Here is a 15,327-nt window from a genome sequence, read left to right on the forward strand (position 1 = left end):
ATTCCTCCTCCACAGTATTGTTACTTATTTGGTTAGCCCAATCTATATGTAGATTAAAGTCACCCATGATAACTGCTATGCCCTTATTGCACGCATCTCTAATTTCCCATTTAATGCCATCCCCAACCTCAGCATTACTGTTTGGGGGTCTGTATACAACTCCCACTAACATTTTCTGCACCTTGGTATTTCTCAGCTCTGCCCATACAGATTCCACATCATCAGAGCTAATATCCTTCCTTACTGTTGTGTTAATCTCTTTAACCAGCAATGCTACCCCACCTCCTTTTCCTTTTTGCCTGTCCTTCCTGAACATCGAATACCCCTGGATGTAGAATTCCCAGCCTTGGCCACCCTGGAGCCATGTAATTCCAATTACATCATATCCGTTTACCTCTATTTGCGCAGCTAATTCATCCACCTTATTATGAATGCTCCTCGCATTAAGACACAAAGCCTTCAGGCTTGTTTTTTTACCACTCTTAGTCCGTTTAGAATTATTATTTACTGTAGCCCTGTTTGACATACACCCTTGATTTCTTTGCCTTCCAGTTTTGCTTTTCTCCTTCCTGTCTTTTGTTTCTATCCTTGCTTCCCTTTCCTCTGTCTCCCTACACAGGTTCTCAACCCCCTGCCATTTTAGTTTAAACCCTCCCCAACAGCACTAGCAAAAACTCCCCCTAGGACATCGGTCCCAGTCCCGCCCAGGTGCAAATAGTCCAGTTTGAACTGGTTCCACCTCCCCCAGAACCGGTTCCAATGTCCCAGGAATTTGAATCCCTCCCCTTGCACCATTCCTCTAGCCACGTATTCATCTGAAATATCCTTCTATTTCTACTCTGACTAGCATGTGGCACTGGTAGCAATCCTGAGATTAATACCTTTGAGGTCCTATTTTTTAATTTACCTCCCTATATTCAGCTTTTAGGACCTCATCCCATTTTTTACCTATATCGTTGGTAGCCCTCTTGCCTCTGAGTCAGAAGGTCATAGGTTCAAGTCCCACTCCAGAAACGTGAGCACAAAATCTGGATCAACACTGCAATGCAGTGCTGAGGGAGTGTTGCATTGTCGGAGGTGTCGTCCTTTGAATGAGGCGTTAAACCGAGGCCCCATCTTCCCTCTCAGGCAGATGTAAAAACTCCCATGGCGCTATTCAAAGAAGAGCAGGGGAGTTCTCCCCGGTGTCCTGGCCAATGTTTATCCTTCAACCAACATCACTAAAACAAATTATCTGGTCATTATCAGTTTGCTGTTTGTGGGAGCTTGCTGTGCATAAAGTGGTTGCCATGTTTCCTATGTTACAACAGTGACTACACTTCAAAATTACTCCATTGGCTGTAAAGCACTTTGGAACATCCTGAGGTCATGTTTAATGTATCATCTGAAAGACTGCGCCTCAGACAGTGCAGCATTTTCTCTCTCAGCACTGCACTGAAGTGCCAGCCTTCTGTGGTCAAGTCTCTGGAGTGGGCCTTGAACCTAGAACCTTCTGGCTCAGAGGCGAGAGTGCCACCCACTGAGCCAAGGCTGGCACCGTGCTTGGTGTTTTAATAATGGATCAGATCTATTTATCCCAAAACACAACCTGATAGTACTTATATCCTGTTCTTTAATAACCAAACTGATTCCACTTTGGATGTGCCTGAACACTCCTGCTTATTTTTATATTCAGAGCACAAACTAACTAAGTGACTGAGAAAAACTATTTACTTGACAGTATTCCGCCCCTAGCACGGCCAATGATCTTTTCATGCAACAGTCATAATATAATGTTGCTCATAATATAATGTCGGTCATAATATGTCACTTCTTATCATTTCAGCTTTTCGTGGATCGGCAGAATTCCAGGGTCGAGGAGGCGCTGATTTCCAGCAGTCCTGCTCTTCGAGTCTGGAAAATGCCAGGAAGGAAGACAAGCCGAACATGCGGGAGCGCTTCATTTATTCTCCTTTTGATCCACCTGAGTGCAGCATTGGACGTACCCCTTGATCGTGAGTGAAAATCCAATCCATTAATTATCGTTCTTAACGTCTCATTGGCAATATGTAACTAGACCTTCATGGAACAGCTCCCCCTATGGTTTAGTGGCTCAATGCACCCCTCCAGGATAATACTGTCACACAAAACAGAACGTGCTCGGGTCAGACTTTGCTGAAATAATACCAGCGTCTGAACAACGCACACCGTTATTAATGTGCAAATCGGCCAGCAAATTGTGGCGTGGAACAGATACCCTGTGAATTGTGAATTGCCACAATTGCTAGCCAATTTGCACCGTTAGATTCGCAAAAACATTTTCCTGTGATTTTTATGAATTTGCTGCATTTGCACATTAATTGCCCATTAAACTCGCCACAGAAAGCAAAGTCCAGTAATTGTCAGCCTAAGTACCCTTTCACCGACATGGTAACTGTTAATAACTGCCAGTCGACCTCTCTTGCCCAGAAAGTTTACAATTAAAAGTGTGAAGGTTCATTCCTTCAGGTTGTGAATTGTTTTAGGAGATTTAAAAAAGTCACATTTTAAATTTTTAATTTTTAATTTTTTTTCTGACTTTCCTTTCTGTTTTTTTATTCTCTCTCGCTTAATCCAATCTCTCTTTCCCTCTTTTTATTTCTCTCTCTACCTGATTTGTCATTTAATTCAGCCACTCTAATTCACCCTCCTTCTCAGTCCTTCTATTTATTTCTCAATCCTTTAGTCTTAATTGGTTAAGGAGATGGACTGTTTGTCCCGTTGTTCACCAAGGTCCTCGATGCCCCGTTTCCCTCACTGCACCATTATCAGTTCACACTCCCAGCAACTTTGTTGGAAAAATTTGAAAACCTAAATGTGCAGGGACAAGTCTAAATAACTGGGCACGCAGCGAGATGCTCCTCTCCAGCAAAGTCTGGCCCTTCAGGTTTAATCTGGGTTTTACGCTGAGTTATCTCATCTTAGCAGCTGGCCTCTGCGATCCTGGACTAGGGAGAGGAAAATTTCCCACGGTTTGCACTCCTGACCACCACACATTGACCCCTGTTGGAAAAGTGGGCACCTTTTAACACTGGGCGATGACATTATTGGAGTCATCAGTGAAGATCTCTGAGGTGGAATAGCCAACGTTGGCATGTTAAGAATAATCACTTGGACGAGGTTTTGGAGGGCTGCAACAGTCAGTGCTTACAGGAGAGAAGGATAGCTTTTTTTTAAACTGCCACAGGTTAAGTTCTGCTCTTCTGAGAAGCTCTTGAACAATTGTGCATCACAATTAAATCTATTGCACTTCACAGGCTTCAGGAAGGTAGCTAAGCACCAAATTATACCCCTTTGAGGACCGCCTGAGTGTTTCTCCATCAAAATGCAAAAATTATTGTTTTAGAAGAGTGCTTTTTTTCCTACAAAATTTATGTTCCTCGGGGTGAGGGTTGTTAATGTTGGTGAATGGATCACTTTCCATTACCGTCACCCTTGTCAGCATGAAACGTAACATATAGTTGCCATTCACATCAACAAAATGTCCCAGAGTGCTTTGCACAGGAATCAGTGAACACAGAGCAGGCAGTAGTGAAGGGTAGTGACCTGAAATACCAATTATTGAGGCTTTTGAAGGTGAGCAGAGTGGTTGGAAGATGAAGCAGTTTACAGTATGGATCGGTGGGAAGAGAGGATCATTGTAGACCAGAGTTGGGTGAGCAGGCAGTGCATGCTGGGCCGTAGTGCTAGTGAAGATGGCAGAGGTAGACTAGGGTGGATGAGGCCATGGAAGGTCTGAAGAGTACGATGGAGCAAGGTACAGCACATTTAAGATGCAGACGCAAGCTCCCTCTTCTCTGTCCCATGAATGTGCCTGAGCCCTAACCTGAGAACCTTACTGTATCGGTGTGACATCTTTCTGTCTCTCATTCGAATCATCCCGTGACCTCCCTGAGTGAGATGAGCAAATTAAAGGTGGTTTTGTGCTGTGCGGCAACTGGACTGAGACTAGAATCATTCCTCTGAATGTGTGCAGATCGAATTACTGTATATGTATTAAAAGGCGCAGTCAGCACTAAGGTGGGCAGCTAATTTATTAGAATTTATAGGAAGGAAAGAAAATATGTGACTTAAACCTTAAAGCCTTTGAAGTGAAAAACAATCTGGTTTGGTTAATTTGATTGACGATTTTTCCTAATTTACAAAGGGAGGGGATTTACTGCTGAGTTTTACTTCATTTAACACAAGAGCTATTCAGACAATTTCCTGAGGTATGGGAGTGTGATGGAAGATTCTGTGATGGATGATGTTAATTATTTACAGGCAACTAAGTGAACAGCATTTTTTTTGTCCCAAATGCATTATGTTTAGCAATTAAAGCGGGGCTGTGTGTCATCTGTCAAAGCAGCTGTTGAGAAGCTGGGGGGCGTGGAGTCATTGAAAAGAAATGGGTGGCTTTGATTACAGACAAATAGAAAGTGACAGAATTTCTGTAACTGTGTGAAGTAATGTGCTTCAGGTCTGTTGGAAAACTGATTTTGCCTTTTTCAACAAAAATAAATTTGTACATAAATTATCGCATAGTCATATACCTGCCCTGTGACTATTTGATGGGACAGTGTGGAGGGAGCTTTACTTTGTTTCTAACCCATGCTGTACCTGCCCTGGGAGTGAGTGTTTGATGGGACAGTGTAGAGGAAACATTACTTTGTAAAACAATGGCCCAGAAATTCGGGTCGGAGGCTTCCCGCGGGTGTAAGCCCCCGACCTGCACTTACCTTGCGCGCCATTGAGCTGTGGGCCCCCGTGGAATTCCGATCCTGGGCCTGCTCCAACTGCTGGCGCGCAGTGCTTGCGTATTCCAGGGGCGCAGTTCGTTAGATGCGTCCCCTGGGATCACGTGGGCCACGGAGAGGCTATCAGAGCAGGGAATGCCCATTCATAAGTTAACTTATAAATACTACGGGCCCCAAAACATCACTAAATCTTAAAATAATTTTTTTTTTAAATATCACATTTTTAAAATAAACTATAAATTACATGAAATAACTTTTAATCAACTAATTTGAATTTTTGAAAAAAATAATTTTATTTTCTAACGGGGCTAAAAATAAACTTACCTTGCTTTAAAGTATTTCAAAATAATAAACCTGTGGAAAAAAAGTTTTAATTTGAATTAACTCACCACTTACCTTGTAAAAAGCAGACCTTACGCCTGCTTTTTAAATGTGTAACTTCTGCAGACTTACCCTCCCGGGAAAACCTGTAAAAAAAATTTTTTTTAAAGTAAGTTCGATGCGCACGCGCAGCCTCTCCCGCGCACGCGTTCGAACTCTGAACCCCTTCTTTCAGCGGAACGGAAGTGCCGGTTTCCCGCGCATGCGTAGTGCATGCAGGAAACCAGCACTTCCATTGGGCTTACGGGTGAGTACCCTGTGCGTACTCACCCATGGAGACCCGAAGTTCTGGGTCAATAAGAATAAAACCAGATGGACCACCCGGCTTCAGCCTTCGCACCGGCTACGGACACAACAAAGGCACACGCAGCCCAGTCAACCCTGCAAAGTCCTCTTCACCAACATCTGGGGACTTGTGCCAAAATTGGGAGAGTTGTCCCACAGACTAGTCAAGCAACAGCCTGACATAGTTATACTCACAGAATCATACCTTTCAGCCAATGTCCCAAACTCCTCCATCACCATCCCTAGGTATACCCTATCCCACTGGCAGGACAGACCCACCGGGGTGGTGGCACAGTGGTATACAGTCGGGAGGGAGTGGTCCTGGGAGTCATCAACATTGACTCCAGATGCCAGGAAGTCTCATGGCTTCAGGTCAAGTATGGGCAAGGAAACCGCCTGCTGATTACCACCTACTGCCCTCCCTCAACTAATGAATCAGTACTCCTCCATGTTGAACACCACTTGAAAGAAGCACTGAGAGTAGCATGGGCACAGAGTGTACTCTGGGTGGGGACTTCAATATCCATCACCAAGAGTGGCTTGGTAGCACCACTACTGACCGAGCTGGCAGAGTCCTGAAGGATATAGCTGACAGATTGGGCCTACGACAGGTGGAGAGAGAGCCAACATGAGGGAAAAACCTACTTGACCTCGTCCTCACCAATCTACCTGTCGCAGATGTATCTGTCCATGACAGCATTGGTAGCAGTGACCACTGCACAGTCATTGTGGAGACGAAGTCCCATCTTCACACTGAGGACACCCTCCATTGTGTTGTGTGGCACTACCACCGAGCTAAATGGGATAGATTCAAAACAGATCTAACAGCTCAAAACTGGGCATCCATGAGGCACTGTGGGCCATCAGCAGCAGCAGAATTGTATTCCACCACAATCTGTAACCTCATGGCCCGGCATATCCCTCACTCTACCATTACCATCAAGCCAGGGGACCAACCCTGGTTTAATAAGGAGTGTAGAAGAGCATGCCAGGAGCAGCACCAGGTGTACCTAAAAATGCAATGCCAACCTGGGGAAGCTGCAACATAGAACTACATGCATGCTAAAAAGCGGAAGCAGCATGCTATAGACAGAGCTGAGCGATCCCACAATCAACGGATCAGATCAAAGCTCTGCAGTCCTGCCACATCCAGTTGTGAATGGTGGTAGACCTTTAAACAACTAACGGGCGGGGGAGGCTCCATGAATATCCCCATCCTCGATGGTGGAGCCCAGCATGTGAGTGCAAAAGACAAAGCTGAAGCGTTTGCAACCATCTTCAGCCAGAAGTGCCAAGTAGATGATCCATATCGACCTCCTCCTGAGGTCCCCACCACCACAGAAGCAGTCTTCAGCCAATTTGATTCACTCCACGTGATATCAAGAAAAGGCTGAGTGCACTGGATACAGCAAAGGCTTTGGACCCCAACAACATCCAGGCTGTCGTGCTGAAGACTTATGCTCCAGAACTAGCCGCGCTTCTAGTCAAGCTGTTCCAGTACAGCTATAACACTGGCATCTATCCGACAATGTGGAAAACTGCCCAGGTATGGCCTGTCCACAAAAATCAGGCTAGGTATTCTGCGGCAAGTGTCTCACCTCCTGACTCCCCAAAGCCTTTCCACCATGTACAAGGCACAAGTCAGGAGTGTGATGGAATACTCTCCACTTGCCTGGATGAGTGCAGCTCCAACAACATTCAAGAAGCTCGACACCATCCAGGACGAAGCAGCCCACTTGATTGGCACTCCATCCACCACCTTAAACATTCACTCCCTCCACCACCGGCGCACTGTGGCTGCAGTGTGTACCATCTACAAGATGCACTGCAACAACTCGCCAAGGCTTCTTCTGCAGCACCTCCCAAACCCGTGACCTCTTCCACCTAGAAGGACAAGGGCAGCAGGCGCATGGAAACACCACCACCTCCAAGTTCTCCTCCAACACTATCCTAACTTGGAAGTATATCGCCATTCCTTAATCGTTGCTGGGTCAAAATCCTGGAACTCCCTACCTAACAGCACTGTGGGAGTACCTTCACCACATGGCAGTTAAGGCACATGGGATTGGGGGCAAGGTATTGACTTGGATAGAGAACTGGTTGGCAGACAGAAAGCAAAGAGTTGGAATAAATGGGTCTTTTTCCGAGTGGCAGGCAGTGATTAGTGGGGTACCGCAGGGATCGGTCCTTGGACCCCAACTATTCACAATATATATTGATCTAGACAAGGGAACTAAATGTAATATCTCCAAATTTGCAGATGACACAAAGCTGGGTGGGCGTGTGTGCTGTGAGGAGGATGCTGAAAAACTCCAGGATGATTTGGACAGGTTGGGTGATTGGGCAAAAGCATGGCAGATGCAATATAACGTGGATAAATGTGAGGTTGTCCACTTTGGTGGCAAAAACAGGAAGGCAGATTATTATCTGAATGGTAATAGATTGGGAGAAGGGGAAGTGCAACGAGACCTGGGTGTCCTTGTGCACCAGTCGCTGAAGGTAAGCATGCAGGTGCAGCAGGTGGTTAAGAAGGCAAATGGTATGTTGGCCTTCGTAGCGAGAGGGTTTGAGTACAGGAATAAGGATGTCTTGCTGCAGTTATACAGGGCCTTGGTGAGACCACGTCTTGAGGAATGTGTGCAGTTTTGGTCGCCTTATCTGAGGAAGGATGTTCTTGCCATGGAAGGAGTTCAGCGAAGATTCACCAGGCTGATACCTGGGATGGCAGGAATGACGTATGAGGAGAGATTGGGTCGATTGGGCTTGTACTCGCTGGAGTTTAGTAGAATGAGAGGGGATCTCATTGAAACTTACAAAATTCTGATAGGACTGAACAGACTAGATGCAGGGAGGGTGTTCCCGATGGTCGGGGAGTCCAGAACCAGGGGTCACAGTCTAAGGATAAGGGGTAGGCCATTTAGGACAGATATGAGGATGAATTTCTTCACCCAAAGAGTGGTGAACCTGTGGAATTCTCTACCACAGAAGGCAGTAGAGGCCAATTCATTAAATATATTCAAGAAGAGTTGGATATATTTCTTATGGCTAAAGGGATCAAGGGGTATGGGGAGAAAGCAGGGACCGGGTACTGAATTTGGATGATCAGCCATGATCTCATTGAATGGCGGAACAGGCTCGAGGGGCCGAATGGCCTACTCCTGCTCCTATCTTCTATGTTTCTACGGACTGCAGCGGTTCAAGAAGGCAGCTCACAACCACCTTCTCAAGGGCATCTAGGGATGGGCAATAAATGCTGGCCTTGCCAGCGACACCCACATCCCAGGAACAAATAATAAAAATAATCTTACCCATGCTGTACCTGCCCTGGAATGTTTGATGGGACAATGTAGAGAGAGCTTGGTGGGCTGTGGCACAGAGTTTGTAGGAGGTGGGTTTAGCTTTGTGATTAGTCTTAGCTGGGTGATGGGGGGTTTGGGCACAGACTCGGGTAACCAAAACCTTGTACAGAATTATGAGTAGCAAAACAACTCTGCTAACAGCAGACAAAACACAAGGATTTTCTCTTGTCGTCCGACTCTTGTAAAAAGACACAAGGTTTTTGGGGAGCGGTTTAATTCCAGGCGGCCGTGAGCTTGTCTGCCATTTCCAGGAAGTTATCTTCTTTTCCCTTCAGTTCTTTCCCTTCGCATGAAATCCAGATCCTCAGGCAGGAGATTATGAAATAGTGAGACTCCTCCTAAGTATGGCAGTGTTGGTCAACCTGCCCACTTCCATGCGAGTGAACCGTTATTGGGAACCAAACCATATGCAAAATAATTGGCATGTGTTGTACAGTAAGTGTGAGGTGACAACTTTCTTCATACTTACATTGTGTTTTTTTCCCCCCCCCCTCTTTATAATCCTGTCCTATTTACTCTCTCAATGCTGATTCTGGGGAATAAAGCAAAAATTCTGGACGAACGTAAGTTTGTGTCACGTGAGGTGTTTGGTGAAAGCTACAAAGTGTGCTCCTTTTGGTTTTAAGCATTGTATTTGTTTGCTGTTTTAGCACCGTGCCAGCCTTTGCCGGGTGCTGCGTCCATTGCATGTGTGCACGAGTTGGTCTTTGTTTTTGCTGTGATTGTGTAAACGGTGTGTTCCAGCAATTTACTGCTTCTGTTGTGGAATCGTGTTTGGACATCCACTGGGATTTGTTCAGCCAATCAGCCAGAATCTAGCTAGAGGCTCCACTGGCATTGGAGTCCAATGGGATTGTGAGCGTTTGGCGTTCCTGCTTTACTGATCACATGATTATTGGCACCTGTTGGATTGCCGCCTGTCCTGTTTTTGAACCGTACTGTCCATTCTTTGACCGCCTGTCGAAGAAATGCCTAAATTATAAACCGATTTTTGGAGTAAAACTCCATTTTAGTCACTTTGCTGCTGTCTCTCAAGAGGTAATTAAGAATTGCAGTGAGCTTTCATCATCGAAGCAAACCTCAGACTCAAAGCCATGATCCCAACTCACTCTTCCGTCCCTCTGCCACCCCCAGCCCAGTTTGGGGCTTGATGAAAGGTGGCCACTGCAGCTGCCTGAACAATTGAGCAGGTGTCCTAGGACACCCAGGTACTTGCAAGGAATCAGAGAGACAAGGGGCTGAGGTAAAAGAACAAGCTAATGGAAAGATTTTGCTGCAGGTCTCCTGTACAGCACAGAAGCTGCATGCAGCCTGAATGATTCTGCTTGATGATGTGGCAAATTGGTATGAACAGTGTTTTTTTAAACTATTATTGCGCCGTTGATGTTTGAATGTCATTTCCTTTATGGTTTTCTATTTTTTGCTTTCTAATCCAGTGCCGCAGCCCCCTACAATCACCCACCAGTCTCCAAAGGATTACATAATAGACCCTAGGGATAACATCCTAATCCAGTGTGAGGCGAAAGGGAAACCACCTCCCAGGTTTGTATTGGTTATCAGGCTCATGAAATATCTTCGAGGAGCAACAGATGTTCAGTCAGATTGAGGGGAAATAAGAACTGATGGACGCACACAACATGTGTCACATTGTTCCTTGATGCCTCTCTCACCTCCAGGCTCCAGAGATGTTCTGAGCGGTGTGAGAAGGTGCTGTATAAACGTCAAGTCTTTAAGTTGAAAGCACCATCCTGCACATTGTTTGTCCTCGCTGCATTCTTAACTTGTTGAAATTAAGACTCATCACACCATCTCCAATTGTAACTTATCTTTGCTCAGGACGTCCATTCTATGGAACTCCTTACTCTCAGTCAAGCTTGGAATCGCTTAATGACCATTTTCTGATTAATCCCATCTTACTGTTTAGTACCCTGACTTATGGGTCATGGCCCTTACCTCGGTTTCTCATTTTTTGTTTAAGAAGCCTGGTTGACTAAATTTTCTTGAACATATCTTGCAGTACTCTTTATTGTGATACATGTGTGACCTGATTTTTTCGTTCTGCATTTCCTACTCTACTTTTGCAATTGATGCAGTTAATACTGGTTATGTATTTTTTCCCCAAGGTAGTTGATGAGTGAATTCTGGTACTTGGGTAATTTATAACATAGCTGAATATTGAATGTTGCCTCTTCTTTGCATTGGGAGGAGTCAAAGTATAGGAATTTTGACATTTGCCTTTTGTTTTGTTTATTCAATCCTTGGCGTTCCAATTCAAATTGTACCCAAGGTAATTGCTGCCAATTAAGGTGCCCTCTTTCTGTTAAATGTCTTCCTTCCAACAGTTCAATCTCGTGATACCTTTGTGGCTCCTCAACCATATTCATGTCAGGTTCCTACTGTGTCACATAAGGATCAGGCCCTGGAGGTTCTTTGTGTTGGCCGAGGGAGGAACATCAGCCAAGACACCAGGACAGCTCCCTGCTCCTCTTCAAATATTGCTAAAGGATTGGTTTTCTTTATCCATCTCAGCCCAAAGACCACCATTTCTCCCTCAGTACTGTACTGAAGTGACACCTTAGATTTTGTGCTTAAAGTCCTGGAGTTTGGGGTATGAACCCTCAACCTTCTGACTCAGAGTGAGAGTGTTCCCAAGACTGACATTAAAAATTCTTACATTCTTTTGTAAGTGGTGGTGTGAAACTTTGTACCGCGTGGTGTGAATGACTTGTAAATTTGCATGCATTTTGATCATCTGTTTATTATTTCTTGACCGCCTTCTGTAGGTTTTCATGGACGCGCAATGGAACCCATTTTAATCTTGACAAAGACCCTCGAGTGACAATGAACCCAAACTCCGGGACTCTGCTGGTTGATATTGTGGGTGGCGGGAAGGCAGAAGCTTATGAAGGAGAGTATCAATGTACGGCAAGAAACGATCGCGGCACAGCCGTGTCCAACAAAATTATCATCCGCCAGTCCAGTGAGTAAATATGTTTGGCCATTACTTCATCACATTGTCAAGTTTTTAATTTGCCTCTGAGGGACAGTAAGGAGCAGATACCAAACTGAAGGTCACTGTATCCAACGGCAATAATTATAAAGCCACCAGTTACGACTCAAAACCATCTCTGGTGTTAGTATGGCCTTTTCATACCAATGTTCCTTACCTTCTGTCCAGTCCAAAACTGGACAGCGGATAGTTATAGAGGGATCTTGGCTTAAGTGCTAAGGTTTTCTTTGCTGCTGCTGAAAACTCGTGGTCAGTTTTAATAACAAATGTCCGTACATCATGAGGTACAGTTGCTAGTAGGTAAAAAAAAAAAAGGGCTTCTTTCCAATGCAAAAACATTTTTTGTTGTGTGAAAAAATTGGCCGACTCAAAAACTAGATGGGACGACAACACTTTCAACATATGCTTTCAGGTGGAATGGTGAGGGGCAACCATCCACGGGAAGGTGTGTCTTTTTCATCAGGGAAGCCATTGCACACACAGGTAGTGTTGCCTGAAAAGACCTGTAGAAGCCTGGGGTGCAGTGGATTCGGCACTGACCTCTCACCTGCCAGACTGATGGTGGGAACTTGCCTCATGATGTGGTGACATTAATGTGGAGATATCACACTCAAGTGATGCAATGATATTTTTGATAGCTAAGAGATAATTACATTGTAGAAATAGATGTGCAACATGTTTATAAAGGGTGAGCTAAAGCTTGGGATGGTGGTGGCATTTTCCTGCCATTGGCACTTGTTCTTTGATTCTTCTGCTGCCCTTACCCGGCCTGGTCTATATGTGACTCCAGACCCACAGCAATGTGGTTGACTCTTAACCACCCTCTGAAATGGCCTAGCAAGCCATTCAGTTGTAACAAACTGCTATAAAAAACCTTCGCCGTCGGACTACTGCGGTTCAAGAAGCCGGCTCACCACCTCAAGGGCAATTAGGGATGGGCAATAAATTCTGGCCTTGCCAGCGATGCCCACATCCCATGAATGAATTAAAAAAGAGTCCACCACTGCAGTGGCAGCTGGCCGGAACGTGAGTGGGAATCGTAGATAGGGCAACACCACTGTAGCCCCAATACCGTGTCCGGCGCTGCTGCCAAGCAGTGGAACCTCAAGTCCTGCCTGGTAGTAAATGAGATGTGCGGTATGGTGTGCACAAGACTTCATGGTCGGAGTAAGTCTTACTGAGTGTCTTGGTTTGTAGACTGATTACGGATAGGGGCAGAGATGTTTGTGTGCAGTGCTATGCTAGCTCGCTATTGTCAGAGCCTGGTGGATGTTGTGGTTTGGACCTTTTCTCAGCCCTTGCTTTCATATCTGTGGTTGCATTGTAGTTTTCCTAAGCAGACTGAGTTGCCTATAAGCCCCACTGCAGAGACTTGAACACATAGTCCATGCTGACACTCCTGAGGGAGTGCTGCACTGTCGGAGGTGCCGTCTTTTGGATGAGACGTTAAACCGAGGCCCCGTGTGTGCCCCCTCGGGTGGATGTGAAAGATCCCATGGCACTATTTGAAGAGCAGGGGAGTTATCACTGGTTTTCTGGCCAATATTTATCCCTCAATCAACATAACAAAAACAGATTATCTGGTCATGTATCACGTTGCTGTTTGTGGAATCTTGCTATGAACAAGTTAATTGCCACATTTCCTACATTACAACAGTGGCTACACTTCGAACACAAGTACGTCAATGGCCATAAAGCGCTTTGGAACATCCTGAGGTCGTGAAAGGCGCTATATAAATGCAAGTCTTTTTCTTTATGTTATGGGAGTGCTTGATGCTGACATCTAGTGCCCAAAATGAGGAAGTGTATCTTTCACCAACGCTACCAACCCTTACCCTGCTGAGCACATCATTTACAGCTAGCTTGAAGGTGGAGTTAACAAGCTGCACAGACACAAGCCTCCTCGTGTGCTGAGGTTTCTACAATTCTATGAAAAGAATAAGAGAAAGGAGAAAAGGCGGCATTACCCTGTGACAGACACAGATTGCTGCTGTTAACTACATTTATGTTTGTGCCATGAGGTGATGCCTTTGCCGATGTGCAGCTCACGCCTGAAAATCCCGCACTTTAGGATTTGCCCGGTGAGGAAAGCTGTGGCCACGGCTCCTGGTAACCATTCACGGAGTAACATTGATGGTAGCAGGGGAGGGGTCTGAGATCCTGAGCGTATCACACGTTCAACTGAAGGGGGCAGGGGAGGGGTCTGAGATCCTGAGCGTATCACACTTTTAATTGAAGGGGGCAGGGGAGGGGTCTGAGATCCTGAGCGTATCACACTTTTAACTGAAGGGGGCAGGGGAGGGGTCTGAGATCCTGAGCGTACCACACTTTTAACTGAAGGGGGCAGGGGAGGGGTCTGAGATCCTGAGCGTATCACACTTTTAATTGAAGGGGGCAGGGGAGGGGTCTGAGATCCTAAGCGTACCACACGTCCAACTGAAGGAGGCAGGGGAGGGGTCTGAGATCCTGAGCGTACCACACGTCCAATTGAAGGGGGCAGGGGAGGGGTCTGAGATTCTGAGCGTACCACACTTTTAACTGAAGGGTGCAGGGGAGGGGTCTGAGATCCTGAGCGTACCACACTTTTAATTGAAGGGGGCAGGGGAGGGGTCTGAGATTCTGAGCGTATCACACTTTTAACTGAAGGAGGCAGGGGAGGGGTCTGAGATCCTGAGCGTGTCACACGTCCAATTGAAGGGGGCAGGGGAGGGGTCTGAGATCCTGAGCGTACCACACTTTTAATTGAAGGAGGCAGGGGAGGGGTCTGAGATCCTGAGCGTACCACACTTTTAACTGAAGGGTGCAGGGGAGGGGTCTGAGATCCTGAGCGTACCACACTTTTAACTGAAGGGTGCAGGGGAGGGGTCTGAGATTCTGAGCGTACCACACTTTTAATTGAAGGGTGCAGGGGAGGGGTCTGAGATTCTGAGCGTATCACACTTTTAACTGAAGGGGGCAGGGGAGGGGGCTGAGATCCTGAGCGTATCACACGTCCAACTGAAGGGAGCAGGGGAGCAGTTGATGAATTAATGACATAGCAGACAGCAAATTCCAATGAAATTCTGGTGATTACAGAAAGCCAGAATGAATTTCTGAGTGAGAACCGGTGCTTTGAAATCTTTAAAACAGCCCGCTTTATAGAGGCAGCACTGGTAAGTAATACTTGAACAAATACTCAACCAATTCAGAACTTTGCGCAATTTTTTTTTAACACAATTCTGGAATCTTCCGTGAGCCATTGTTATTTTAAACCAAGGCCCCATCTGCCCCCTCAGGTGGATGTAAAAGATCCCATGGCACTATTTTGAAGAAGAGCAAGGGAGTTCTCCCCGGTGTCCTGGGCCAATGTTTATCCCTCAATCAACATCACTAAAAAAAATTATCTGGTCATTATCACATTGCTGTTTGTGGAATCTTGCTGTGCACAAACTGGCTGCTGTGTTTCCTGCATTACAACAGTGACTACGCTTTGAACAGTACTTCATTGCCTGTGAAGCACTTTGAGACGTCCTGAGGGCGTGAAATGGCGCAAATCTTT

The 15,327-nt window shown here is 45.8% G+C and overlaps 1 protein-coding gene across 24 annotated transcripts in view; it reads left to right on the forward strand.

Annotated features, from left to right (window-relative positions):
- nrcama (neuronal cell adhesion molecule a) overlaps positions 1 to 15,327 on the forward strand; it is a 498,783-nt gene that overhangs the window by 369,506 nt on the left and 113,950 nt on the right. For 18 of the 24 annotated variants that reach the window (XM_086008649.1, XM_086008662.1, XM_086008653.1 and 15 more), the window contains 4 exons: positions 1,826 to 1,994; positions 9,325 to 9,342; positions 10,216 to 10,321; positions 11,563 to 11,759. In XM_086008649.1, the coding sequence (XP_085864775.1) occupies positions 1,901 to 1,994; positions 9,325 to 9,342; positions 10,216 to 10,321; positions 11,563 to 11,759 (415 nt within the window). In that variant the 5' untranslated portion in view covers positions 1,826 to 1,900. The remainder of the gene's footprint in view (positions 1 to 1,825; positions 1,995 to 9,324; positions 9,343 to 10,215; positions 10,322 to 11,562; positions 11,760 to 15,327) is intronic. The other 6 variants (XM_086008659.1, XM_086008664.1, XM_086008665.1 and 3 more) reach the window with 1 other exon arrangement.

Source organism: Somniosus microcephalus, chromosome 16, assembly GCF_052327205.1.
Source record: "Somniosus microcephalus isolate GS21.2 chromosome 16, FLI_Smic_1.0, whole genome shotgun sequence".
Taxonomy (NCBI): Eukaryota; Metazoa; Chordata; class Chondrichthyes; order Squaliformes; family Somniosidae; genus Somniosus; species Somniosus microcephalus.